The following is a 21,401-nucleotide window of genomic DNA, read 5'->3' as shown; positions in this document are numbered from 1 at the left end:
GAAAGATTTTATTAATATGGGTTTGATAGATAGATTTGTATTTATTATTATTATTATATTAACAATCGTAATAATACTTCAATCTCATTACTAAGGTAATCTATTATCTATTAATAATAATGTAATCATACATGCTTGAATGTACTCACATATTAATTCCTTCATAACCAAAATATAGCAAAGATACGCATTTTCATTTCTGGATTCTGAAGAAGATAACAATCATGGGAGAAATCAATAAAGAACAAAAGTAAAAAGTTGGATCACCAAGAAAGATATCAAGAGAAAGAGACAGAAATGTATCCATTGGAGATGGTTGTGTGTGTTGGAGGGGAGCTAGATTTGTACCAAGTCACCAAGAGATACCAACTCATTTCTCCTCATCCCGCGCATCAGTTCACGGTTGCGATCCCATTTCAGAATGTGAGTCAACAAACAATGATTCACTATACATTGCCTACCGTAGGTGTTATCACAAAGATGAATCAAGTGACTACACGAAATAATTATGCAAAGAAAGAAATGAGCCTTGTCACTATCAATATAATTTTTATTAATGCTCTATAGATTCAACATTATGTTAGCGATTTATATTTGATTCATCTTACACTGTAAAGATTCGCTTCACTTTCTTCATCTTCCTTCGACATATTGGACAACTCCCATCATCTTCTTGCATCCTGCATATGTTTCAAATTCAACTCCCACTACTAGTAAACACCGATGTTGCAATCAAGTAGTTTTGATATGTTTAGTTGTGTATTATCAAGTTTTAAAGACATATTCGTTGACAAAAAACTTACGTTGTTCCGCATTCATAACAGGAGACGCTATGGCCACATGGGAGGAAAAAGCAATCTCTTGGAGCATCAAAACAAATGGCACAGAGACGTCTACTTCGATTACTTGCTTCACCATCATTTTCCATAAACTCTTCTAAATCAGCATCATCGTTAGCGAAAGAATCATTACACGAACCCATGCTTGAACCATCGTCATCTTTGTTTTCAAGTAGACGTGTTCTCGCTGAATCATTCTCGGTTAGATATCCCTCTCCACCATAGCATTGTAACCTGTTGCAAAATTGTATAGCTACCAACATGAAGCAAATCACCACACCTGCATATGCAATATTACTACATGTTATAAGAAACTAACCAATGCTCAATCCAATTATGAATTTGACTTTGAAAAGATTGAAATGTTTACCTGTGCCGATTACATATGCAATCTCTCTAGGTTGATATGAGAACCTGATATACCATTCATCTTCAATGGATACTCCCTAAGTCCGGAGGCAGTGAGACGAACATTCATTCAGCTAAGAGTCATAATAATAATAATTCTGCTGGTGTTTCGTTTTACAAATACATACCTGACTCGCTGCTGTTGAAGTTACGACAACAGAATTTCCAACAAGGGGCATAACATTGAATGCGCACTCGCCATTGCTGAAGTTACAGTTGTAGAATGATTGTTTAGTATCATACAAGACAGCCCTCACATCAATATTCAGTTCCACCTGAACAAACATCATGTCAAGTAAACACAATGAACAAGTGCAGAAACCAAAACGTCATCCAAAGTCATTACTTGATCAGTAATTATTACCTCTACGTCCTTCCTCTTCAAGTTAGCTACAGCAAGATAATAACTTGAAGACTTTCTTATCTCCAACTCAATCATACCATTCCCTGTAAAGAACTTTTATTAACTCATGGTAATCACTAATCACTATAACACAATGCATTTTAAGTTGGAACTTCCATTTGACTAACCCTCAATTAGATTCCATGACCAAACTTTGTAACGATATGCAGGGTCGTTCAAAAACGACTGAGGGTCGCCTTGATGCCCTGTGATTTGAGAGCATTGACATAATCAGTTTATATCCCTACATGGCAACACTTTTAAACAAAAAAACTTGCTTACATTAAGACTTCTATCATCTCTATATCCTCTTTTATCCAAAGTTATTTTCCATTTCTAGTTGGATTTTGCTTTACGTTTTCGTAGATACTAATTACGAAAGAAGTCCCGATTGCCACAAAACAACGCGAGAAATGGGTTTAGGTAAGTTCTTGGTTTTTGTCGAGCTTTTAGGTTTTTCTTTGTGTTCATGATTTTAACTCTATCACAGCCTCACTGACAACATCAAACCAACAGGCAGACACAGAAAATGACAACACTACGAAACGTACTAACCTTCGTCGACCACAAGCTGAACCGCAGAACCTTGTGGTTTAACGGTATATGTAATATTCAACAAAGTCCGTCTGTTGAGATAATATGGCCATACCTGAGAGAAATAAAATCAGTTCAATAAATAGTCTAAAAGAGAATTCAATGACAATCAAAACTAGAATAATTTCTGACTAAAAATAGGTAAAGATTAAATCTTTTGATATCAAATTTTCAATGGGAAGTACACAAAAGACAACAACACTTCCAGTCTATACAATAAAGGTCCTCATGAAGTTCAAAAAGCAGCCATATATACATTTTAAAGAAAACAGTACTGAGAATCTTTAACCTGCCTTGTAAGAATCCTTTGAGACAGGTAACACTCGGGATTCCGACCAATTGACGAAACAATCCAGAGCAGGAGATCTATAGAACCCATATAACTGAAGCCCTGGTTTAGAATAATCTAACACTTTAACCTAACAAGAAACAAAGACATTTTCAATAAATTAGCACAGCCTTAGAAACATAAACACAATAAGAGAGTGACACAAGACAACAGACAACCTTAATGCTTTTGACAAAAATGGAGCTTGGTTCAACAAGAATGGAAGAATTGGGTCCAAGCCAGACATTTTTTGGTCCGTAAAGATTCTCAATCAGAATAAACGAAGCTGAGTCAATCGAGAATTAGTCAGTCAGATTCATATAGTCAAAAAAAGAAAAGACAAAAACTTTCAAAAGCAGACCAAATCAAAAACGAATCTATAAGTTGAGAAACAAACCAAAGAACCAGACAAGAAGAGCCAAACTAAAGCAGTACAAGTTCGACTCTGAAACTCTCCAACAAGAGGAAAATTCTCTCCAATTGAAAATCTCATGATTAGCAGCATCATCATCATCTCCTTCGACGTTATTATCAGAAGAAGATGAGGTTGAATTCATTGTGACCAATACCGGAGGAGATGATTCAAGGTCCGGCGATGATGGAGAAGGAGCTGAGTCCATTTCGGTGATTCTAGAGTAAGAGAAAAAAAAATTGTAATGAGTCAATGAAAAGGGTGAGAATTGAATTGAAGAAACCCTAGAAATTTGAAGGGTAAAAAAAAACCTGAGAATCTGTGACGAAGAGAATCCATGGGAAGATAGGGCAAGTTGATTAATGTAACGGTTACTGTTTGAAAGTAGTTTACCGGCGAGTCTTCGTCTTTTCCTCGCACCGGCGTTGAACGGTAGAAGATAAACGAAAGTTGAGGGTATTTCTATAAAATTAATTTTTTTAAAGACAAATATCTTCATGTGATTTGTCGTGTCGTTTTTAGAGTTATGTGTTTTTACTTTTTAGTTCTTGAAAATTATTATGTCGTGTTATAAATTTTAGAAGTTTCTTTCATAGAAAATACCTATTGTATCCTTTTGGCAAAGTTAAATATATCTGTAGTGTTACTGTTAAGTTTAACTCTTCACAGTTTAATTAGTTGTATAGTATTACATATATAAATTTTAGGACATATTTTTTTTTACATATATAGATATTTTTAGATTTATAAATTTTTTGTTTAAGAAAATATTTGTGGGTTTATGTATTAACTCTATTGTATGGATTTTATCTGTGTTAATCTTTGTGTCTTAATATATCGAAGTCGTAATCAATAGGACCTCGAGCCAGGTTTAGTGTAATTTTTTTCATTTGTTAAATCTACGAAATTAATTAATCTAGTTATGATTATCATCATAATAAATAACAAACATGTTTTTATTTTTATTTTTATAAAACGGTAACAAAAACCTATAAGCATGATTATAAATTGTTACATAAACCTGTAATAGGTAACAAGTAACTAACAACTGTCTAATTCTTGTGAAGTTATAGTAGATGTAAACTTCTTTAAATATCCACAACCTTTTCTTTCTCATCAATCCTCATAATCCACGACTTGACTTGTTGTTTCCATGATAGCAATCACCCTAACTTATAAATTTTTGAGATAGATCTTTATGTGAAATGTGACACCTAAATGATTATAAAGTATTAAAGTTATAACACATTCGTTTACGACTAGGCATGTGGTTAGACTCCATAGAAACTAGAGTTGAAATCTTTATTACCCTTCCTATAGGACTCTTGATCCTTTTGGTGTTTGAGGACATACATTGGTTCGAAAAATGAAACGATCACCTCCCATGGTCATGATGTAAGATCTAGTCATTACCATAGTTAATCAAGATAAAAAAAACATAACTGGTGCCTTAGAGGATATAACAAATTTTGCCCTATCACATAAAAATGCAAAGAGACATGGAGTTAACAGAATAATAGATATATATACAGTGAAAATGCGAAAATACAAAGTTTAATGTTAGGATTAGTATTTCTAAAATGTGAAGTGTGCTTTAGATCTCGAAGTGTTTTTTCCCGTTTTCTGAATCTAAAAATATTGATTAGTCTAATTATAATTTATGATTACAATATATACGTAGTGAAAAATTATTCAAAAACATATAAAACTCTATCCTCTAATGGTATCTAAACTGTTTTTTTTTACATTTTTTTAATATAAATAACTAAAAGGTTTTGGGCCTAGACCAGTACATCATCTCATGCCAATGCATACTTGTTTCTTGATAACGAACGACTTAGTTGAGAATTTTCTCATATGTTCTTTTCAGTTATAGATCTGTCTGTCAAATTCAACATCTAAAGTACTATAACACACATATTTGTGAAGTTACATGATTGTCTTAAGGTTTTAAAACATGGCCGAGTGACCACCTTGACAGAACGAAAACAGAATTTCTATATAGGAATGCATTTTGTTTTGTATATCTGAAGCACAATAGTGAGAACAAAGTGTTCTAATCCGAAGACCCTGCGAAACTATTGATACAAAACAAACATTCTTATAAAATGTTAAATTAGCAATGTGAATATCCAGATGCAAATAAAGGGTGAAACTGGTTACACCATCAAGATGTCAATGTAGAAGCATAATCTGAGTTGTTTTACAATCGGGCAGTAGGCGGTGGTGGCTCCAGCTGCTCGTTTCTGGTTAACTCATGGTCAGAAAGGCTTAGAGGGTGTTGTGGCTCCAGCTGCTGCTCGTTTCTGGTTAACTCTTGGTCACAGAGGCTTCCAGGGTGTGGTTGCTCAAACTGGTTGTTCCTAGTTAACTCTAGGTCATTAAGGCTTATGGAGTTTGGAACATCAAAATCAAATGGAAACTCAACCGGTAACGACTTCCAGTAAAGACTCGGTTTCCAATCCGCTTCTCGCACTACCTTCAATATCTCCTTAATAACAATCTCGCTTGCCTTTGCTGTGAAATGGATCCCATCTCTATGAAGTAAAACAACTCAAGGAATTAGTTTAATCGAGAATCATTTTAGTATACATGTATCATGAAGGTTTAGTAGCTCACGTGAAGCAGCTGTTCAACCAATCATCTTGCTGCTGTATTGCGGTCCAAATATCGATACCTTTCACATTAATCTCTCTGCATAGATTTAACAACTCTTCTGCATATGGACGGCACAGCTCATTACTCCGGCCTCTTATTACATCTCTGAGACAAGAGTTACACACAAGGCTAATGATCAAACTTCTAAAAACAATACCAAGAAGAACATTTAACTGGTTCTGTATAACATGTACCCAAAAACGACTTCGATCTGTTTCTCATTCATAGGCGGCGGAGTGAGGAAAATGACACGAGTCTTATCGGAAAGGCTCTGGTAAGAAAGGTGAAATAAGAAGATACCATGAGCTTAGCAAATACTGAAGAAAGAAGAAGAAAAAAACAGCACAAACTTTAAAAAAAGGCATTATTACCAAAAGATGTTCTCCAATCTTCCTCATGTTTTCGATGAATTCAGATAGAGGAACATGAGGTCCATGACCTGATGGATGAGGATGCGTTGAATCATTCCCACCAAAATAGACTATCACCAGAGAAGGTTGTATCACAGCATCCTAACAAAACATATACAGAGGTAAAAATAAAAAGCTATTTCCTTTTACTGCAAAACCGTGGGAGATATCTAAATCAAGAATCATATATAAGAGTGTATAGTTTCACTATAGTTGATAGAAATCAAATTTCATGATTCAAAAAAGAGTGTACCTTTGGGAAGACTTGGTGAAGAACCTTCAAGGCAAACCTAGAATTCCAACCAGCATAGCCACGAAGGATGATGTCAGCCTGTGAATATGCATCAAAAGTAATATTCATGTGTTACAGTAACAGATCAGAGTAAAAAGAAGGAACCAAACTTATTCTCAAATCATTAGGTTGTTGACAGTGAAACAGTTGTCCATTTGCGAACAGTAAAGTACAAATTGCATTACAGATTTTAGTGGGTTTATTGTAGATTATTCACTAAACAAATCAGTCAAAATCAGAAGATCCTAAGGAGTCGAAATTGGAATTGGAAGAAGAGAGGAGGAATTGTGACAAACCGTGCGAGAGTAGAGGTCAGCGAGAGTGGCACCCCAACCACGATCAGTGAAGCTATATTGAACAATTGAAGAACCGAAAAGAACGATTTGAGGTCTTTCTGGTCCAACCATGATCGATCTTTCTCTCTCTCTCGCCAGGAGATTTTTGCTTTGCTTCTACCAACTTTGAGATGATAAAAGATAAGAGAAGCGATTAATTAATTAATTTGATTAGCCCATGCATAAAGGGTTTATATGCCTTTGTGACAGTCGTCAGATCGCACTACTGAAAAAGAAGCAAACAATTTCACTCAGAGACCACGATTCCTTAAAATAATCCAAGAATCAATTCCTTTTTGAATTCTCTCCTAGTCAACAGTTTTTTTTTTTTTTTTTTTTTTTTGTTTCCAAAATAAATAAATAGATAAAAATTTGAATCCAACTCCAAAATGTGAATTACTGATAAAACAATTTTGATTCCAACTCCAATACTCTCTGCTTTTTGTAACTTGTAAAGTTGTTACTTTTTAGGTTTGAGTGGTTCTCACATCGGAGTGGTCATCACTAAGTTTCCAAAAAACGGGTGATGTGCATGCTTAGATAATATTGTTCACATGTTTTTTTCATATGAGGAATGCTACGAACAATCGAGCTTAAGCTTGTTTGTTTCATATGAGCATCATTAATCATCAAGCTTAATTAAGAATCCTTTCTTTCGCGGAATTTAGGATGCTGCAAGTAGAACGCAGTTTTCATCAAGGCTTGAATTTTGTAGCTTTATTTTTCGCGTTTCCCTTATTGTCAGCTGTCTCAAGGTTTACTAACTTGGTGAAGCTTCACTGCAGCCTAAGCAAACTTTTCAAGAACAAGGGATTGGAGAACTTATGTGATATCTTATATCAAACTTGTCAACTTGAAGAGATTGAACTATTTTATATGTAAATTAGTTAATGCATTGTTTTCGTTGTTTTGTGCTACTACCTTTACCAATTTATCTTTGGAACATTATAACTTTTTTTTGTGTGGATAAAATGTATGTAACTTATATTACCAAAACGGTATCGACTTAATTGCAAATACTTTACAAGAAACTTCCTTGGCAAATGAAAAAAAAGAATAAAGAATAAAGCCAGACAGAAATCAAACATATCATCTATGAGATGAGCTAGATATATATGGATGCGTCACTAAGACGCAATCAACCACATCTCTTGCTCTTAGGATATCTGCTAGTGAAAAGAGTATCTCGGATGCTTCTATCGATCGATATGTTCAAAGATTGATGCAGGAGTGATAAACAATTATAAATGGCTAAGCATTTTCTAAAATTCTCTGGAAGAAGATATGATCTTTTTTTATTACTGCGTGGAGGTATGATTATGATTTTTATTACTGTGTGAAGGTATGATTATGATACCTTCTAAGAAGATATAATCTAAATGATAACATAATTTTATGGTTTGTGACCACGTTAGGCTAAATGCCATAACAAGTAAGACTGTAAGGAAACCACATGCATGTAGGAACTTTGATTCCATTAATTAGTATAGAAATGTTATATAACAAAGACAAAAAAATATCAATAGATTGTCTAACCAAGAAGGGTCGGTAACAACATCTACCACATGCAAGTGAGAAGTGCATAGACGTATCCTCAAGAAGGCAGCTTCCGGGAAGTTTCCTTTAAGGCTTTTATCGTTGATGACATTTTTTAGTTTCTTGGCCTTTTCATCATTTGTGACTCAAACTCCTTTCGTTTATTGTTGCCCATACGTATAGAAGATTGAACCAAATCAAGAAGTTAGTGTAACTTCCAAATTCACTAAAGATTTGTGGGGCTTTAATAATGTTGTTCTGTATTCGGACAAGACAAATGAGTTTCTCAGCTGTGTTTGCGTCTTTATTTACCCACTTGGATTCCCTAATTCTCTAATCTTTGGCAGCATGCGTACGGTTGAGTACTTAAGTATGGTTTTAGAAATCATAATTTCAATAGATTAATTTATATTCTCAGGCTCAATCATTTTCAATGCACGAGGACTACATAACTAGAGAGCCTATGCTATCAGTTTAATAACCAAAATTAAATTCTCCGGGACTAGTGGCGCTATAATCTAAGTTTCTCTAGGCCATTGAGTAAGGAGAAAGAACTAAAGAAAAAGTACAATTTATGCATGTATAAGAAAGCATCTTAAAAGGAGTTATTTACGTTGTTGCACACAAAAATAAAAATAATTGTTATTTACGGTACCACCACACAGTATAGTTTAAACTTCATCGCTCCTTGATTTATTCATAATATCTTTCCAAAATCTCCAATCCTCTTATTTAAGGGTATAGATTGGATGGTGGGTGACAAAGTCATCAAAATGTTTTGGAGCGTAATGGACTTTATATAACCCTCTATTTATCCCTATACCTAGATCTAAGGTCCTAATTAATTAAATATCGCAGCAGGAGATCCAATAAATTTGGAACGATAAAGAAAAATATTATGAAATGTGTGATGACTTTGCAAAATGTTTAAATGAGAAAGATAATTTTGCAATCTATATATACAAAGTTGAGGAAGATCATGTGACGAGAAGTTTTCAGTCTGCATATATGTCCTCGCTTTTTCGCATTTTTTTCTCTAAATCAGCTCCAAGACTTCAATTTTTGGTTACAATTTTACAAATATATGCAAAAAGTGCTTAACAACCCAGCATTGTTTTTAGGTTTATTTTTATTTTGGATTCATTCTTAACAACTTTAATGGGTTTTTATTGGTTGAACCCTTAATGCTTATTTCGAAGCATCAAATTCTTCTTCTAGTTTCTTGATGGTTTCAAATGACTTAAGATATCTCAATTTATTCGTCTACCTCTATTTCTATGGCCTGGTTTTAATCATAATGTTTAGACGAATATGAAATAACATGAGCTAAAAGTTAAACATAATAAATACTAGCGAACAAAAGCAACCAGCCACTTCCTGCCTTTTATGAAGCTATTACCTCCTCGTTAACCGAAAAAGCCACATGGCAAAACCATCAACTTCGCATTCGTACTGGCGACACAATTTGGACCTTACGATATTCTAAAGAATACTCTTAAAGCATTTGTTATAGTGACGCTAATTTGTTTTCGTATGTGAATTTCATTTTGATACATAACCGGGTGCTTTGGGTTCTCCGGTTTACTGTGTATAACCAGTTTTCAAGGATTTTATTTATTTAGGTTTCTCATTTTCGTTTATTCATATCATACCAACCTACTTGACTGGAAAATGAAACATGGTTCGATACTTCGATAACATCTCATCATAGACAACTTCTCTGAAGTACCATATTGACTTAAAATGTCTTGACACCCACACAACTAGTAGACCTTTTTACTAAAACCTTGGGTCAGAAAGAGTTTGAGTGTTTACAACTAGTTGACCTTTTTACTAAAACCTTGGGTCAAAAAGAGTTCGAGTGTTTCTAGTCTCCACATGCACTTCCACTTGAAGAGTGGTTTTGACACTAGACTAGAGAGATATATTTTTTTTAGTTATATATTTTTTTCTTTGTTTGTATACATTATGTTTTACTTTTTGTAGCTATCTTTAAACTTGTAAATAAGGCAATTTACATCAATAAGAAAAGGGAAAAATATCATTAAAATCTCCAAATTATTCAAAAGGTTGATTTAAATCATCAATTCATGACGAAATGAAATAAATATCAAATTTATGTTGACTTTCCAAATAAATATTAAACTTATGTTGACTTTCCAAATAAACACCAAACTTTCATTGACTTGGCCATATTAGGCATGACGTTAAGTGAGTTAACAGACCATGTTAACGGGATTAATTTTCTGTTAACAGACCTGCTAATTAAAAATGACAATATTCCTTCTAAACATAAAACGACGTTGTTTTGTCGTAACTGCTCAATAAAATCCTGAGTTTCAAATCATATGAAGATTTAGGGTTAGAGATTTTGCTCGATTTGGGGATCTAAGATTGACTTTAGAGATTTAATTCAATCGTTATGACAAAACGACATCGTTTTGTTGTTATATAAAACGATGTTGTTATCAATTAACATTTATGTTAACAGCAAATTAACTCCGTTAACGAGATCTATTAACTCACTTAACGTCGTACCTAATATGGTTAGGTCAACGGAAGTTTGATATTTATTTGGAAAGTCAACATAAGTTTGATATTTATTTAGAAAGTCAATATAAGTTTGATATTTATTTCGTTTCGTCGTGAGTTGAGGATTTAAATCAACGTTTTGAATAAGATGGGGATTTTAACGACATTTTTCCCAAAAAAAAAATTATTTAATCAATGATTTTAGAATACTAATGAATTTGATTTCTTTGTATATATTTTTCCTTACATTGTTTTTCCTTTTCAAAACGCCATTGAATGTGAAAATCAAATTTTAGTCTTGAACATATATTACTTGCTTAATAAAGATAACAAAAATTAAGACCACCACGTGTCCACGTTTTTAACCATTTTGCTACTAGTAGATTAAAATATTACTAATAACCAAACTAATCTTTGTAATATTTTTCTATAATTTATAAATAGTTATTTCCCAAAAATCAAGATTTGAGAGCCATGTGTTACAACTTTCAAATGCAAGATCTATATTTATATCATTTCTGATTTTGTTTCCAAATATTTAAACCATAACATCCCAAAACATCAAATAATTAAAATATCAAACGGAAATTTCGAGGAAGTTGCCTTCGTGGACCCAATAAACAAAACAAATCAGTAGTATTTAAACAAATCATGACGCCATTCCTTTACAAAACAAACATAAAGAATCAGCAAAACAAAATTCGAAGAGACAGCCAAAACAAAAAAAACTTCATTTGTGTCTCAGAATTTACAAAGTCTTGAATCAGTAGAGAAATGGCGGGAATCGTGACAGAGCCGTGGTCAGTGGCGGAGAACGGGAACGCAAGCATGACGGCCAAAGGATCGAGTAGAGAACTGAGACTTGGAAGAACAGCCCATAACATGTCTTCTTCTTCTTTGAGGAAGAAATCAGACCTCCGAGTGATTCAGAAGGTTCCATACAAAGGTCTCAAAGATTTTCTCTCTAATCTTCAAGAAGTCATTCTCGGCACAAAACTTGCCATTCTTTTTCCGGCCATACCTGCCGCCATTATTTGCACTTATTGTGGCGTCAGTCAGGTATACATATATTTCCTCTGTTTCAAAATACTTTCAAAAAGAGTAGAATTCGAAACGCCTAAAGATTTTTATCAATTTGTCATTAATGTTTTAAGATATTTTGGCATGATATCTAAACAAAATTATTACTTACCATTAAATTAGATTTGCAATCATTGATGTTTCAAACTTAAACTTTTGGTGTATTTTGTAACGTAATTGTGCACTTAATCTAAACGATTGATCACCGTAAATACATGAACATAACATATGGTTAAATGGTGGATTTTATTACAGCCTTGGATATTTGGACTGAGTTTGCTAGGACTGACTCCTTTGGCTGAGCGAGTCAGCTTTTTGACAGAGTAAGTATTCGATCCTCATCTCTTATTTTATCCATTTACATATTTTATTATTTGAATTCTTCACATTACGACATTTTCTTATCGATCGTGACAAAATTTAGCCAACTGTCGATAAAATGAATCGTATATATCTATCCATCTGTAGATAAAAAGATCACGTTATATCAATACTTTATTTCTCTTTCAAAAAATCTTAGTTACCAACCACTCATTTTAATATTTATTTCTCGTTGCTCCATGATACTTTCCACTAAGTTTGCAATTTTTTCACTACTTGCTTTAAATCTTAGGGGTTATAATCAAGAATATCACGTTAGTTAGCTCCAATTCCACCATAATTTATGCTTTTTGAAATAAATGGACATGGACCAATATTCTTTGGGGATTAGGCAATGCATGATTGGGTATCATTACGACCACAAACAATTATTTGCCACTCATATGTCAACGTGACAGCATAGTACAAACTCTATCATCAAATCAAGTACATTGAGATTATCTAAAATCATCTTATCAACGTGACGCCATAAAAAGTTTAAAACCATTTTTTTTTTGTGTGGTAACTTTATGTTCACATTCTCTCGTGAATCTTGTGCAGGCAACTAGCTTTCTACACCGGTCCTACATGTAACGTCTTCTTTACCAACTATTCTTATTTCAATCTACGAACGTTATTTACTTATTTTATCAGTAGAAACTAATTTATTTTGAACCGCAGTGGGTGGTTTATTGAACGCAACTTGTGGAAACGCGACTGAACTGATAATCGCGATTCTTGCTTTGACCAATAACAAGGTCGCAGTGGTTAAATATTCGCTGCTAGGTTCGATTTTGTCGAACCTTTTATTGGTTCTAGGAACTTCACTCTTCTGTGGAGGAATCGCTAATATCCGCAGGGAGCAACGGTTCGACCGGGTATGGCCTCTCTTTTAACTTCGGTTCAACTTTAATTTCAAAACCAATGATAACTGAACCGGGAATGAAATAGGTTTTGTACGGCTAGTGTTAACTAGGATGTTATTTAGAAGTTCAGCTTGATAAACAAGCAAGTGGTATATATGTTTGAACCAAATTCCAATAGCGGATTTGCTAAACGAAATCAATTTGTGTGGTAATTGTTGCAGAAACAAGCCGATGTGAACTTCTTCTTACTTCTAATGGGTTTCTTGTGTCACTTGCTGCCATTGTTGGTGGAATACTTGGCAAACGGAAAGACTTCGGCTGCTGTTTTGTCCGACATGCAACTGAGTATATCGCGAGGCTTCAGTATTGTTATGTTGATCAGTTACATTGCATATCTTGTTTTCCAACTTTGGACTCACCGCCAATTGTTCGATGCACAAGATCAGGTAACTGAAATATATACATACACAAAAGACAAACAGAAAAATGTTTAAATAGTAGCGATAAATATTATTGTGTTCTAATGAATCTTTGACACGAAATTTGGTACAGGAGGATGAGTATGATGACGATGTGGAGGAAGAAACCGCGGTGATTAGTTTTGGGAGCGGTTTTGTCTGGTTGGTTGGGATGACACTCGTCATCGCATTGCTATCGGAGTATGTTGTAGCCACAATTGAGGTAACTTTTGTGAATTCCACATTGAAACTGAAATGATCATCTAAAACATTATAGAAATACATTTATTGCCAATTGGTGTTGAGTCGGAAGCACGATCACTAATATGACGTTAACTTTGGTTAGGAAGCATCAGATAAATGGAACTTATCAGTGAGTTTCATAAGCATCATATTGCTTCCTATTGTTGGAAACGCAGCTGAACATGCTGGAGCCGTTATTTTTGCCTTTAAGAACAAGCTCGTAAGTTCCATTTTTTCCTTAAAATTATCGCTTTTAATCGATCCGAAATCTATTATATATATGAAACTTGTAGATTACAATGACACAATGCAAGAACTTATATCAATCCAAATAAATTTTAGGACATATCTTTGGGAGTTGCATTAGGCTCTGCGACTCAGATTGGCTTATTCGTCGTCCCCTTGACCATCATCGTGGCGTGGATTTTGGGAATTAACATGGATCTCAATTTCGGTCTCCTCGAAACTGGCTGTCTTGCTGTTTCCATTATCATCACAGCCTTTACATTACAGGTCAAGCATTTTTCAACACCTTATAATTAATCCATTAGACCAATCAATGGATGATCCAAGTGTTGAGTGACTAATATTTTTGTTATGTTTTGTGGTTCTTTAGGATGGGAGTTCTCACTACATGAAGGGACTGGTCCTCTTGCTTTGCTATTTCATTATTGCCATCTGTTTCTTCGTCGACAAACTTCCCCAGAGTGAGTTAATTTCCACATTTCTATACATGCTACTACTAGGGATATCAATAATTTGGGCATACAACACCCATATATCAAATGGAAATGCTTTATCAGATAAAGTTAAAACGGGTTAAATGGGTTGCCCCAATTAGATTCATTTATTAAATAAGTTTTAATATAAATAAATGTTTTTCTTTATGATGATTATCTCTAATATATTTTTTATAATATCTTAATAACTAAGTAAAATAGTAAAAAATTATTAAATCATTTATCTTTTTAATTCAAAAACACAAAATTCTATTTTCCTGTCAAAAAATGCATAACTGTTGCTCCTTCCAAAACCGAAAATAATATTTTTCAGCTAAAACTGCAAAATTCTATATTTTGTCATTGTAGCTTTTATTCTGTTTATTCTGGTCTTCACGTCCACGTTAGTCTGTCAAAACTGTAAAATTGTGTCTTATCAACAAAATTTGTTTTTTTACAAAAAAACGTTCTCCCGCCAAAACCACAAAACCGCGTTCTTCCATAAAAAGTGCAAAATTGTGTGTTTGTGGTGATTGTTTTCCTACAAAAAGCGTGTTTTTTCTCTCACATAAACTGCAAAAATACACACAACTTAAACCATATATAAATTATAATTAACAATAAGATAATACAATTCTATTTAAAAAACACATATATATATATAATCTAACTAACAATTAATAAATAATAATATATTTAAAAATCATATATAGTTTAAATGGGTTTACATAGGTCAGTATATGTTTAAATGGGAAGAGTTAAATAAGTTTCAAATCATTTGTCCAAAAAAAAATGAGTTTCAAATCTTAAGGGTATAAATAGGTTTAAAATTAAATGGGGTGGGTTCCATTTTAATAACATCACTACATACTACATGCTACTAGATTGACAATGATAATTATTACTTAACGCAAAATTCTGATAATTGTATATGTCAGAACAAAATGCAATACACTTGGGACATCAGGCGATGAACAATGTTGTCACTGCAACAGGAGGAGGAGTTTTCTCATCTTAAATGAAGACAAGTACCAATGTGTTGAAACAAAATTTCCAAAGCGATCGAGAGACAGTGGACAATGGAAAAAATACCCAATTTTCTTGATTCATTTATATATATGGAAAGATTTGTCAGAGAGATTCCTGAGATTCAGTGAGTATTATATCATTTTTCCAATGTTTGGGTGTCTTGATGAAGATGAGTTTTGAGAACTTTCTAAATTCTTCTTGTGGGTGAGTTTGCAATGAACTATCTATGAATGCCTTTGCCTTATGTCAAATGTTTTTATCTCTTTTTGTTAATGTCCTATCATTTTTTTGAGTAGTCAATATAAAATTATATGAATAAATGGATTATTAGATTTTTTTGTATAATCGTGGTAGACCATTGTTCTAAATTCAAAATAATCACATATCTCAGCTAGTCAAAATCAGACTGAATAAGAAAATCAGACCTTTATTGGTGAACTTTTGTGGGTTAGAAAAAGCCCAATGAATTAGCTATTGGGTCGTTTCTAGCAAACAAGCCAACACAGCTGCAGAACCAAAACCAAGCAGTAAACTGTTAAGACAAGCCACACCCCACTTCACGAGCCACACGTTACCTTCCACAAGACAAACCAACTCTTCTTGAAATTCGAATCCAGATGGTAGAACCACTTCAAACAAATCCAATCCACGAGCTTCTGCTCTTACTCGTTCATCCTCGGTGGGAAAGTCAGTTTCTAGTGCTAAATCTACAACTCCAGCAATCCCTGAAACACAGTGCTAGACCTGTCTCAACCTCAAGAAGCAGAGTCTGCAGTTCAGGTGACAGATCAACGGGACGATCCAAGATTAGTAATGATGTGAATCCTGTGTTGATAGGGACTCTAATGGTGGAAAGAATTGTGAACATGAGGAAACTGCCACCTCCAAAATATGACCATAATACATAGAATTAAACTACTTAGAAAAAATCACATTAGTTTAGAAAAATACTGAAACAATTAATTGAGGAGGTTATATTATATACCTTTCTTAAGATCTGCAATAGCTTTAGACTCCATGTGAGCTTTTGACTTTCCTTCTCTGTTCAGGACATTCTGAAACAATGGAGAATGATAATAGTAGCAAGAAGAGTCTCTCGGAAGTACTTGATGTCCGGCAACTCAGGCACACGAATTCCCCGGTATTCTCTACCGCCATTTTCGGGGTCATAGTGCTGCTCGTTGTCGCGGGAACAATCCTCTCAAACATGTCTCTAGAATCAACTTTCTTCTGGTCTTCACCGACCTCTGAGGTAATACAAATAAACAAAATGGAGAGAAAGTCATTGGCTCCTCCAAAGAACAGTACAAGCAGAGACAGGATCGCTTGGCTTCGATCACATCTTACAGAATTCGAGGTTTTCGGGTCAACCAACCTTTCAGAGCAGTTTCATCAGAGGGTTGTTGACTCTCTCGACGACAAATGTGAGGTTAGATTCTTCATGACATGGTTTTCACCAGCAGAGTTTTTTGGGAAGAGAGAACTTTTGGCTGTAGAAAGCGTCTTTAAATCACATCCTCGAGGATGCTTAATGATTGTATCGGGATCCATGGAGTCTCAACAAGGAGATAGCATCCTAAAACCGCTAATTGATCGCGGTTACAAGGTTTTTGCAGCCACACCAGACATTTCATTGCTTCTTGAGAACACACCAGCTAAATCTTGGTTTCAAGAAATGAAAAGCTGCAAAAGAGATCCAGGAAGGATACCGTTACATCAGAATCTTTCAAACCTCGCGAGGCTAGCAATTCTTTACAAGTACGGAGGTGTGTACCTAGATACCGATTTCATCGTCACAAGAAGCTTTAAAGGGTTGAGGAATTCAATAGGAGTACAAACATTACTGGAGGGAGATTCAAAGAACTGGAAAACGTTGAACAACGCGGTTCTGATCTTCGAAAAACATCACCCGCTTGTTTACAGTTTCATGGAGGAGTTTGCTTCGACTTTTGACGGGAACAAATGGGGACACAATGGTCCTTGCTTGGTAACAAGAGTAGTGCAAAGAGCAAGAGAAACGATTGGGGATAACTTCACAGTACTGCCACCAGTAGCATTCTATCCATTCAATTGGTTAGACATTCCGAGACTGTTTCAAACGCCAAGGAGCAGCAATGACTCGACGTTACTCAAAACCGATCTGGTGAAGCTGAACAGAGAAAGCTATGGGCTGCATCTATGGAACAAGTTCACCAGAAAACTTAAGATCGGTAAGGGCAGTGTCATAGACATCATAGTTTCAGATCACTGTGTTGTTTGCAGAGGAATGCAGAGATGACAGGAAATCAAATAGGTGTGTTTGTGTGAAATATGTGTCCAAAGCCTAAATGGCAAACACTTTTTTTTCACTTATCAGTCAAATACGGAAGACGATTATTTCTGCTACTTGATGTTTGATATATAATTCTAACTGCCTTGCGACTCACGTATCTAAAGCTCAAAAGCTACAGAACAAAATCACTCCTCATTTATTTGTTGATGAAATTTCATTGTCTTGATGTCAGTGTTCTAAAAAGCGGTCTAGGCGGTCGCCTAGGCTCCGACTAGACGCTAGGCTCTCATGCGACGCCTAGATTACCGCCTTGACCGCCTAAAATCACATAGATCTTGTTTAATGTATTTTTTCAATTTCAATTAGAGATTTATTTTTATATATAGTTATAAATATTCATATATTTTTTAATATAAATATAAATAAATGTTTTATCTAGTTTTTGTTTATAATTTCATAATTTTTAGTTTTATATAGATATTTTATATAACTTTTATATATAATATTATATTTATAATTTTTTATGTTATAAACGTCTAAACCGCCTAAAAAATCGCCTAGGCCCCGATTAAGCGTTCTAGGCGCTAGGCACTGGGTCACCGCCCGCTTAGCGCCTAGCGCTTTCTTGAACACTGCTTGATGTCTATATTTGTATCTTTTGTGGTAGACGACTGTTAGAAGCTAGAACTAGAAGTTAGAAACAGAGGAATGAATTTGGAGGAATTCTTATTATTTTTCTCCAAATGGATCACCAATTGAAGCCATGTTAAAATTTAGAAACATAAATAGATATTAACAAAATAATAAATCTTATAAAAAATTGAGAAATATTCACATGGATCTCAGTTTCGGTCTCCTAGAAACTGGCTGTCTTGCTGTTTCCATATCATCACAGCCTTCACAGTTCACATTAGAGGTTAAGCATTTTTCAACAGCTTACAAAATTATTTTTCAACACATTACAGGTTTATGCTTCTTAGACCAAAGAGCTTAATAGGGGGATGTTTACCTTATCATGTCAAAAAATCAGACCCTTTGGTGAGAATGTAAAAAATCAGAGTATTGGCGAGCTTTTGTGGGTTAAAAAGCCCAACGAATAAGCTATTGGGCCGTGTAGATTTATATGTGTAAAAAACAAATAAAAGAAGTGAAGAGTTTGAATTCACACGAAACACGAGGCTCCCTCATTGGTCAGTCCAATTCAAAAATCAACCGTCCGATCAGTCAATCGCCGTTGTACATCCAACGGTTCAGATCTTAGATTCAGTCACTAGGCCCTACGTAATTAACGCTCCACCTCCAGAAAAAATAAGAGAGCACCTGAGAGAATCAGAACAGTGGCAGTTTCGTGAATATACGACTGAATCAATCTTTGTTGATGGAGAATGTGGTGGTGGTTCGTGATGGAGATGAAGAACTCTCTCTATTCCTGGAGATGCGAAGACGCGAGAAGATTCAGTTTTACTGGATCTTCGTTTCTTCAAATTTGACTTCAATTTCTCCGAATCTGAGCTCACGGAACCTAAATCTAAGAAATAATGCTTAAACTCAGCTTATTTGAACTAGTTTCGTGCGTTTTGAGTAATATAGAGTTGATTGGTTAGCTCTTGTAGCTGATTTCTAGTCAACATTTTGATTTCCTGAATATTGCTGTTTGATTTTGACAGGAGTAAACAGTGTTGACAAGACTAGCACAAAGAGTTTGGAGCTTTTGAAAAGGAGCTGTGTTAAGCTGCCTATGAGCGCTGTTGAAAAGTTTTTGGACTCTGAGAACGATAAGTCAGATTACGAGTGGTACTTCTTTGATTTTCTTTTCTTGTGAATTTTGAGATGTTTATGAGTTATCTGTCATAGTAGTGTTCCAATGGTGATGCTTCTAATAGGCTTATATGTCTGCATGACTGGTCTCATCTGGTTGCTATTGGCTGCAGTTAGATAGAATCTTCGAATAGAGTACTCTCTTTTTGTTGAGATATTCAGCTAGAGATGATCTGATTCCAGGTTACTTGCGGCTCCTGAGACACTAGGAGGGAAACAGAACTCAATGGTTAACGTCAAGGAGCCTAAAGCTAGGTCCATTGCTCTGAAACCACGGGTGAGAACCGATTCTAACTACTCTCAATGTTACTTTCCTGGAATCCTCTTCGTTTAGCCATCTTTGTCTTTAGGGGACACAGACAAGATTGATATTTGTCATGCTTTTGCTTTAAGGTTGAAAACATTCCGCAAGAACCTGTGACACGGAGCGTTAAGGCTTCCAAGCCAACCCCAAGAACTGCTTCTAGCAAACAAGCCAACACAGCTGCAGAAGTATTACCAAGCAGTAAACCGTCAAGACAAGCCACACCCACTTCACGAGCCACATTATCTTCCACAAGACTAACCAACTCTGCTCGAAATTCGAATCAAAATAGTAGAACCACTTCAAACAAATCCAATCCACGAGCATCTGCTCTTACCCGTTCATCCTCGGTGGGAAAGTCAGTCTCTAGTGCTAAATCTACAACTCCAACAATCCCTGAAACACGTGCTAGACCTGTCTCAGCCTCAAGAAGCAGAGTCCACAGTTCATCGGACAGATCAACGGGACGGTCCAAGATTAGCAATGATGTGAATCCTGTGTTGATGGGGACTCAAATGGTGGAAAGAGTTGTGAACATGAGGAAACTGCCACCTCCAAAATTTGACGATAACACCTGCTCGGGTTTCGGGAGAACTCTTTCTAGGTCGTCTCTAGACATGGCTTTGAGGCACATGGTACACATCCCCTTATTCCTTTTAATCATTGAAGCTAGTTAGTTAGTTATAACTTGCAAGCTTTAAATTGCCCACAAAATTGTACGTTTCGCTTTGCAGAACATAAGGCATAGCGTTTCGAAGAATCTGAGGGTAACAATCAATGCTCCTACAAACTCGATGAACAAAAACGAGTCATCCTAATATCCAAATACCCTCAGCTTTGGTGGAACACTCTATGGAAACTACATATTATTATAGATGCTACGTAGTACTATTTTCGAACCTATTCATTAGTGATTTTTGTTTCCTAGTAACCATTTGGTGGTTATATACTTATATGTATGGGTACATCGGCCAATCAAGTTGAACCTAGCCGAGTCTTAGAGAAAGATATATATTCTTCAAATCATCAGTTCACGGTTTAGACTGTTTTCCTCTGGTTGTTTTGCTGTAGCAACTAGCTAACAGTTCTCAAAGCCTCCACTTGAGACAGAGTCTTCAAGAGCTTCTTTATCAAAACATCAAAACGCTGCCGCCTTTGACTAGTGGATCAAAAGAGAAGGTAAGGAGTGGGCTTTGATCCATTGGTAAAGAAGCTCTCGATGACTCTGTTTCCGGTGGAGGTTTTTGAGGATTGTTTGCTAATAGTAGTAGTGTGGAGATTTCGTTTGATTTTCCAAAGAATAAAGGGTTATATAAATTTATTGTAATCCGTATACTCACAAATACAAAACATATGCCGACAAAGAAAAGAAAAATGCCGCATGTATCATGCATAATTTTCAACACAAATCGATTAGTCATTAAATAATTGGCAAAAAATCAACTAAATCTTTAAAGAGTTTGGTAAAATTAATCAATTGGTATCATTAAATAGTTTGGCAAGAA

The 21,401-nt window shown here is 35.0% G+C and overlaps 5 protein-coding genes across 7 annotated transcripts; 3 read left to right on the top strand and 2 right to left on the bottom strand.

The window, feature by feature from the left end:
• Positions 1-173: 173 nt before the first annotated feature.
• LOC9315798 lies at positions 174-3,497 on the bottom strand. 2 transcript variants are annotated; one of them, XM_021028650.1, is made up of 11 exons: positions 3,296-3,495; positions 2,970-3,202; positions 2,752-2,858; positions 2,538-2,663; positions 2,206-2,299; positions 1,779-1,856; positions 1,612-1,694; positions 1,376-1,522; positions 1,210-1,285; positions 804-1,119; positions 174-680 (listed from the first exon to the last, which is right to left on the bottom strand). In XM_021028650.1, exons 1-11 carry the CDS (start codon positions 3,481-3,483, stop codon positions 605-607), a joined length of 1,524 nt encoding a protein of 507 aa, XP_020884309.1. In that variant the 5' UTR covers positions 3,484-3,495; the 3' UTR covers positions 174-604. The 2 variants fall into 2 exon arrangements, with proteins under 2 accessions (XP_020884309.1, XP_020884310.1); XM_021028651.1 differs by lacking the exon at positions 1,779-1,856 and having other exon boundaries at positions 3,296-3,497.
• Positions 3,498-4,982: 1,485 nt separating this feature from the next.
• On the bottom strand, positions 4,983-6,955 carry LOC9317636 (GDSL esterase/lipase At2g38180). The gene is made up of 6 exons (XM_002879684.2): positions 6,641-6,955; positions 6,306-6,383; positions 6,014-6,154; positions 5,837-5,913; positions 5,604-5,747; positions 4,983-5,521 (listed from the first exon to the last, which is right to left on the bottom strand). Exons 1-6 carry the CDS (start codon positions 6,749-6,751, stop codon positions 5,188-5,190), a joined length of 885 nt encoding a protein of 294 aa, XP_002879730.1. The 5' UTR covers positions 6,752-6,955; the 3' UTR covers positions 4,983-5,187.
• A 4,416-nt stretch (positions 6,956-11,371) lies between these two features.
• On the top strand, positions 11,372-15,767 carry LOC9317635 (vacuolar cation/proton exchanger 1). 2 transcript variants are annotated; one of them, XM_021028022.1, is made up of 10 exons: positions 11,372-11,806; positions 12,083-12,150; positions 12,749-12,777; positions 12,869-13,065; positions 13,275-13,499; positions 13,606-13,734; positions 13,858-13,974; positions 14,097-14,267; positions 14,371-14,461; positions 15,412-15,767. In XM_021028022.1, exons 1-10 carry the CDS (start codon positions 11,522-11,524, stop codon positions 15,489-15,491), a joined length of 1,392 nt encoding a protein of 463 aa, XP_020883681.1. In that variant the 5' UTR covers positions 11,372-11,521; the 3' UTR covers positions 15,492-15,767. The 2 variants fall into 2 exon arrangements, with proteins under 2 accessions (XP_020883681.1, XP_020883680.1); XM_021028021.1 differs by lacking the exon at positions 15,412-15,767 and having other exon boundaries at positions 11,412-11,806; positions 14,371-14,641.
• Positions 15,768-16,427: 660 nt separating this feature from the next.
• On the top strand, positions 16,428-17,914 carry LOC9317634 (uncharacterized protein At4g19900). Its single transcript, XM_002881522.2, has one exon. It carries the CDS (start codon positions 16,566-16,568, stop codon positions 17,778-17,780), a length of 1,215 nt encoding a protein of 404 aa, XP_002881568.1. The 5' UTR covers positions 16,428-16,565; the 3' UTR covers positions 17,781-17,914.
• Positions 17,915-19,078: 1,164 nt separating this feature from the next.
• LOC110228912 lies at positions 19,079-20,924 on the top strand. The gene is made up of 5 exons (XM_021027224.1): positions 19,079-19,243; positions 19,427-19,568; positions 19,776-19,869; positions 19,986-20,531; positions 20,631-20,924. The coding sequence occupies exons 1-5, from the start codon at positions 19,153-19,155 to the stop codon at positions 20,712-20,714; spliced, it is 957 nt and encodes a 318-aa protein (XP_020882883.1). The 5' UTR covers positions 19,079-19,152; the 3' UTR covers positions 20,715-20,924.
• The last annotated feature ends 477 nt before the right edge of the window (positions 20,925-21,401 follow it).

This window comes from Arabidopsis lyrata (genome assembly GCF_000004255.2).
Source record: "Arabidopsis lyrata subsp. lyrata unplaced genomic scaffold ARALYscaffold_4, whole genome shotgun sequence".
NCBI classification, from domain to species: Eukaryota; Viridiplantae; Streptophyta; class Magnoliopsida; order Brassicales; family Brassicaceae; genus Arabidopsis; species Arabidopsis lyrata.
The sequence above is the reverse complement of the archived record's forward strand: the minus strand, read 5'-3'. Positions and strand labels throughout refer to the sequence as shown.

Excerpts from the sequence above, each read along its gene's own strand:
- LOC9315798 (XM_021028650.1), bottom strand. The coding sequence starts at position 3,483 with ATGAAGATATTTGTCTTTAAAAAAATTAATTTTATAGAAATACCCTCA. Across the intron at positions 2,859-2,969 it reads TCTTCTTGTCTGGTTCTTTG|CTTCGTTTATTCTGATTGAG; the intron begins GTTTGTTTCTCA and ends CGATTGACTCAG. Across the intron at positions 2,300-2,537 it reads TCTCAAAGGATTCTTACAAG|GTATGGCCATATTATCTCAA; the intron begins GCAGGTTAAAGA and ends TATTTCTCTCAG.
- LOC9317636 (XM_002879684.2), bottom strand. The coding sequence starts at position 6,751 with ATGGTTGGACCAGAAAGACCTCAAATCGTTCTTTTCGGTTCTTCAATT. Across the intron at positions 6,155-6,305 it reads TTCACCAAGTCTTCCCAAAG|GATGCTGTGATACAACCTTC; the intron begins GTACACTCTTTT and ends ATGTTTTGTTAG. Across the intron at positions 5,748-5,836 it reads CAGATCGAAGTCGTTTTTGG|AGATGTAATAAGAGGCCGGA; the intron begins GTACATGTTATA and ends CTCTTGTCTCAG.
- LOC9317635 (XM_021028021.1), top strand. The coding sequence starts at position 11,522 with ATGGCGGGAATCGTGACAGAGCCGTGGTCAGTGGCGGAGAACGGGAAC. Across the intron at positions 11,807-12,082 it reads CTTATTGTGGCGTCAGTCAG|CCTTGGATATTTGGACTGAG; the intron begins GTATACATATAT and ends ATTTTATTACAG. Across the intron at positions 13,975-14,096 it reads TTGCCTTTAAGAACAAGCTC|GACATATCTTTGGGAGTTGC; the intron begins GTAAGTTCCATT and ends AATAAATTTTAG.
- LOC9317634 (XM_002881522.2), top strand. The coding sequence starts at position 16,566 with ATGGAGAATGATAATAGTAGCAAGAAGAGTCTCTCGGAAGTACTTGAT.
- LOC110228912 (XM_021027224.1), top strand. The coding sequence starts at position 19,153 with ATGGAGAATGTGGTGGTGGTTCGTGATGGAGATGAAGAACTCTCTCTA. Across the intron at positions 19,244-19,426 it reads GAAGATTCAGTTTTACTGGA|GTTTGATTTTGACAGGAGTA; the intron begins TCTTCGTTTCTT and ends CTGAATATTGCT. Across the intron at positions 19,569-19,775 it reads GATAAGTCAGATTACGAGTG|GTTACTTGCGGCTCCTGAGA; the intron begins GTACTTCTTTGA and ends ATCTGATTCCAG.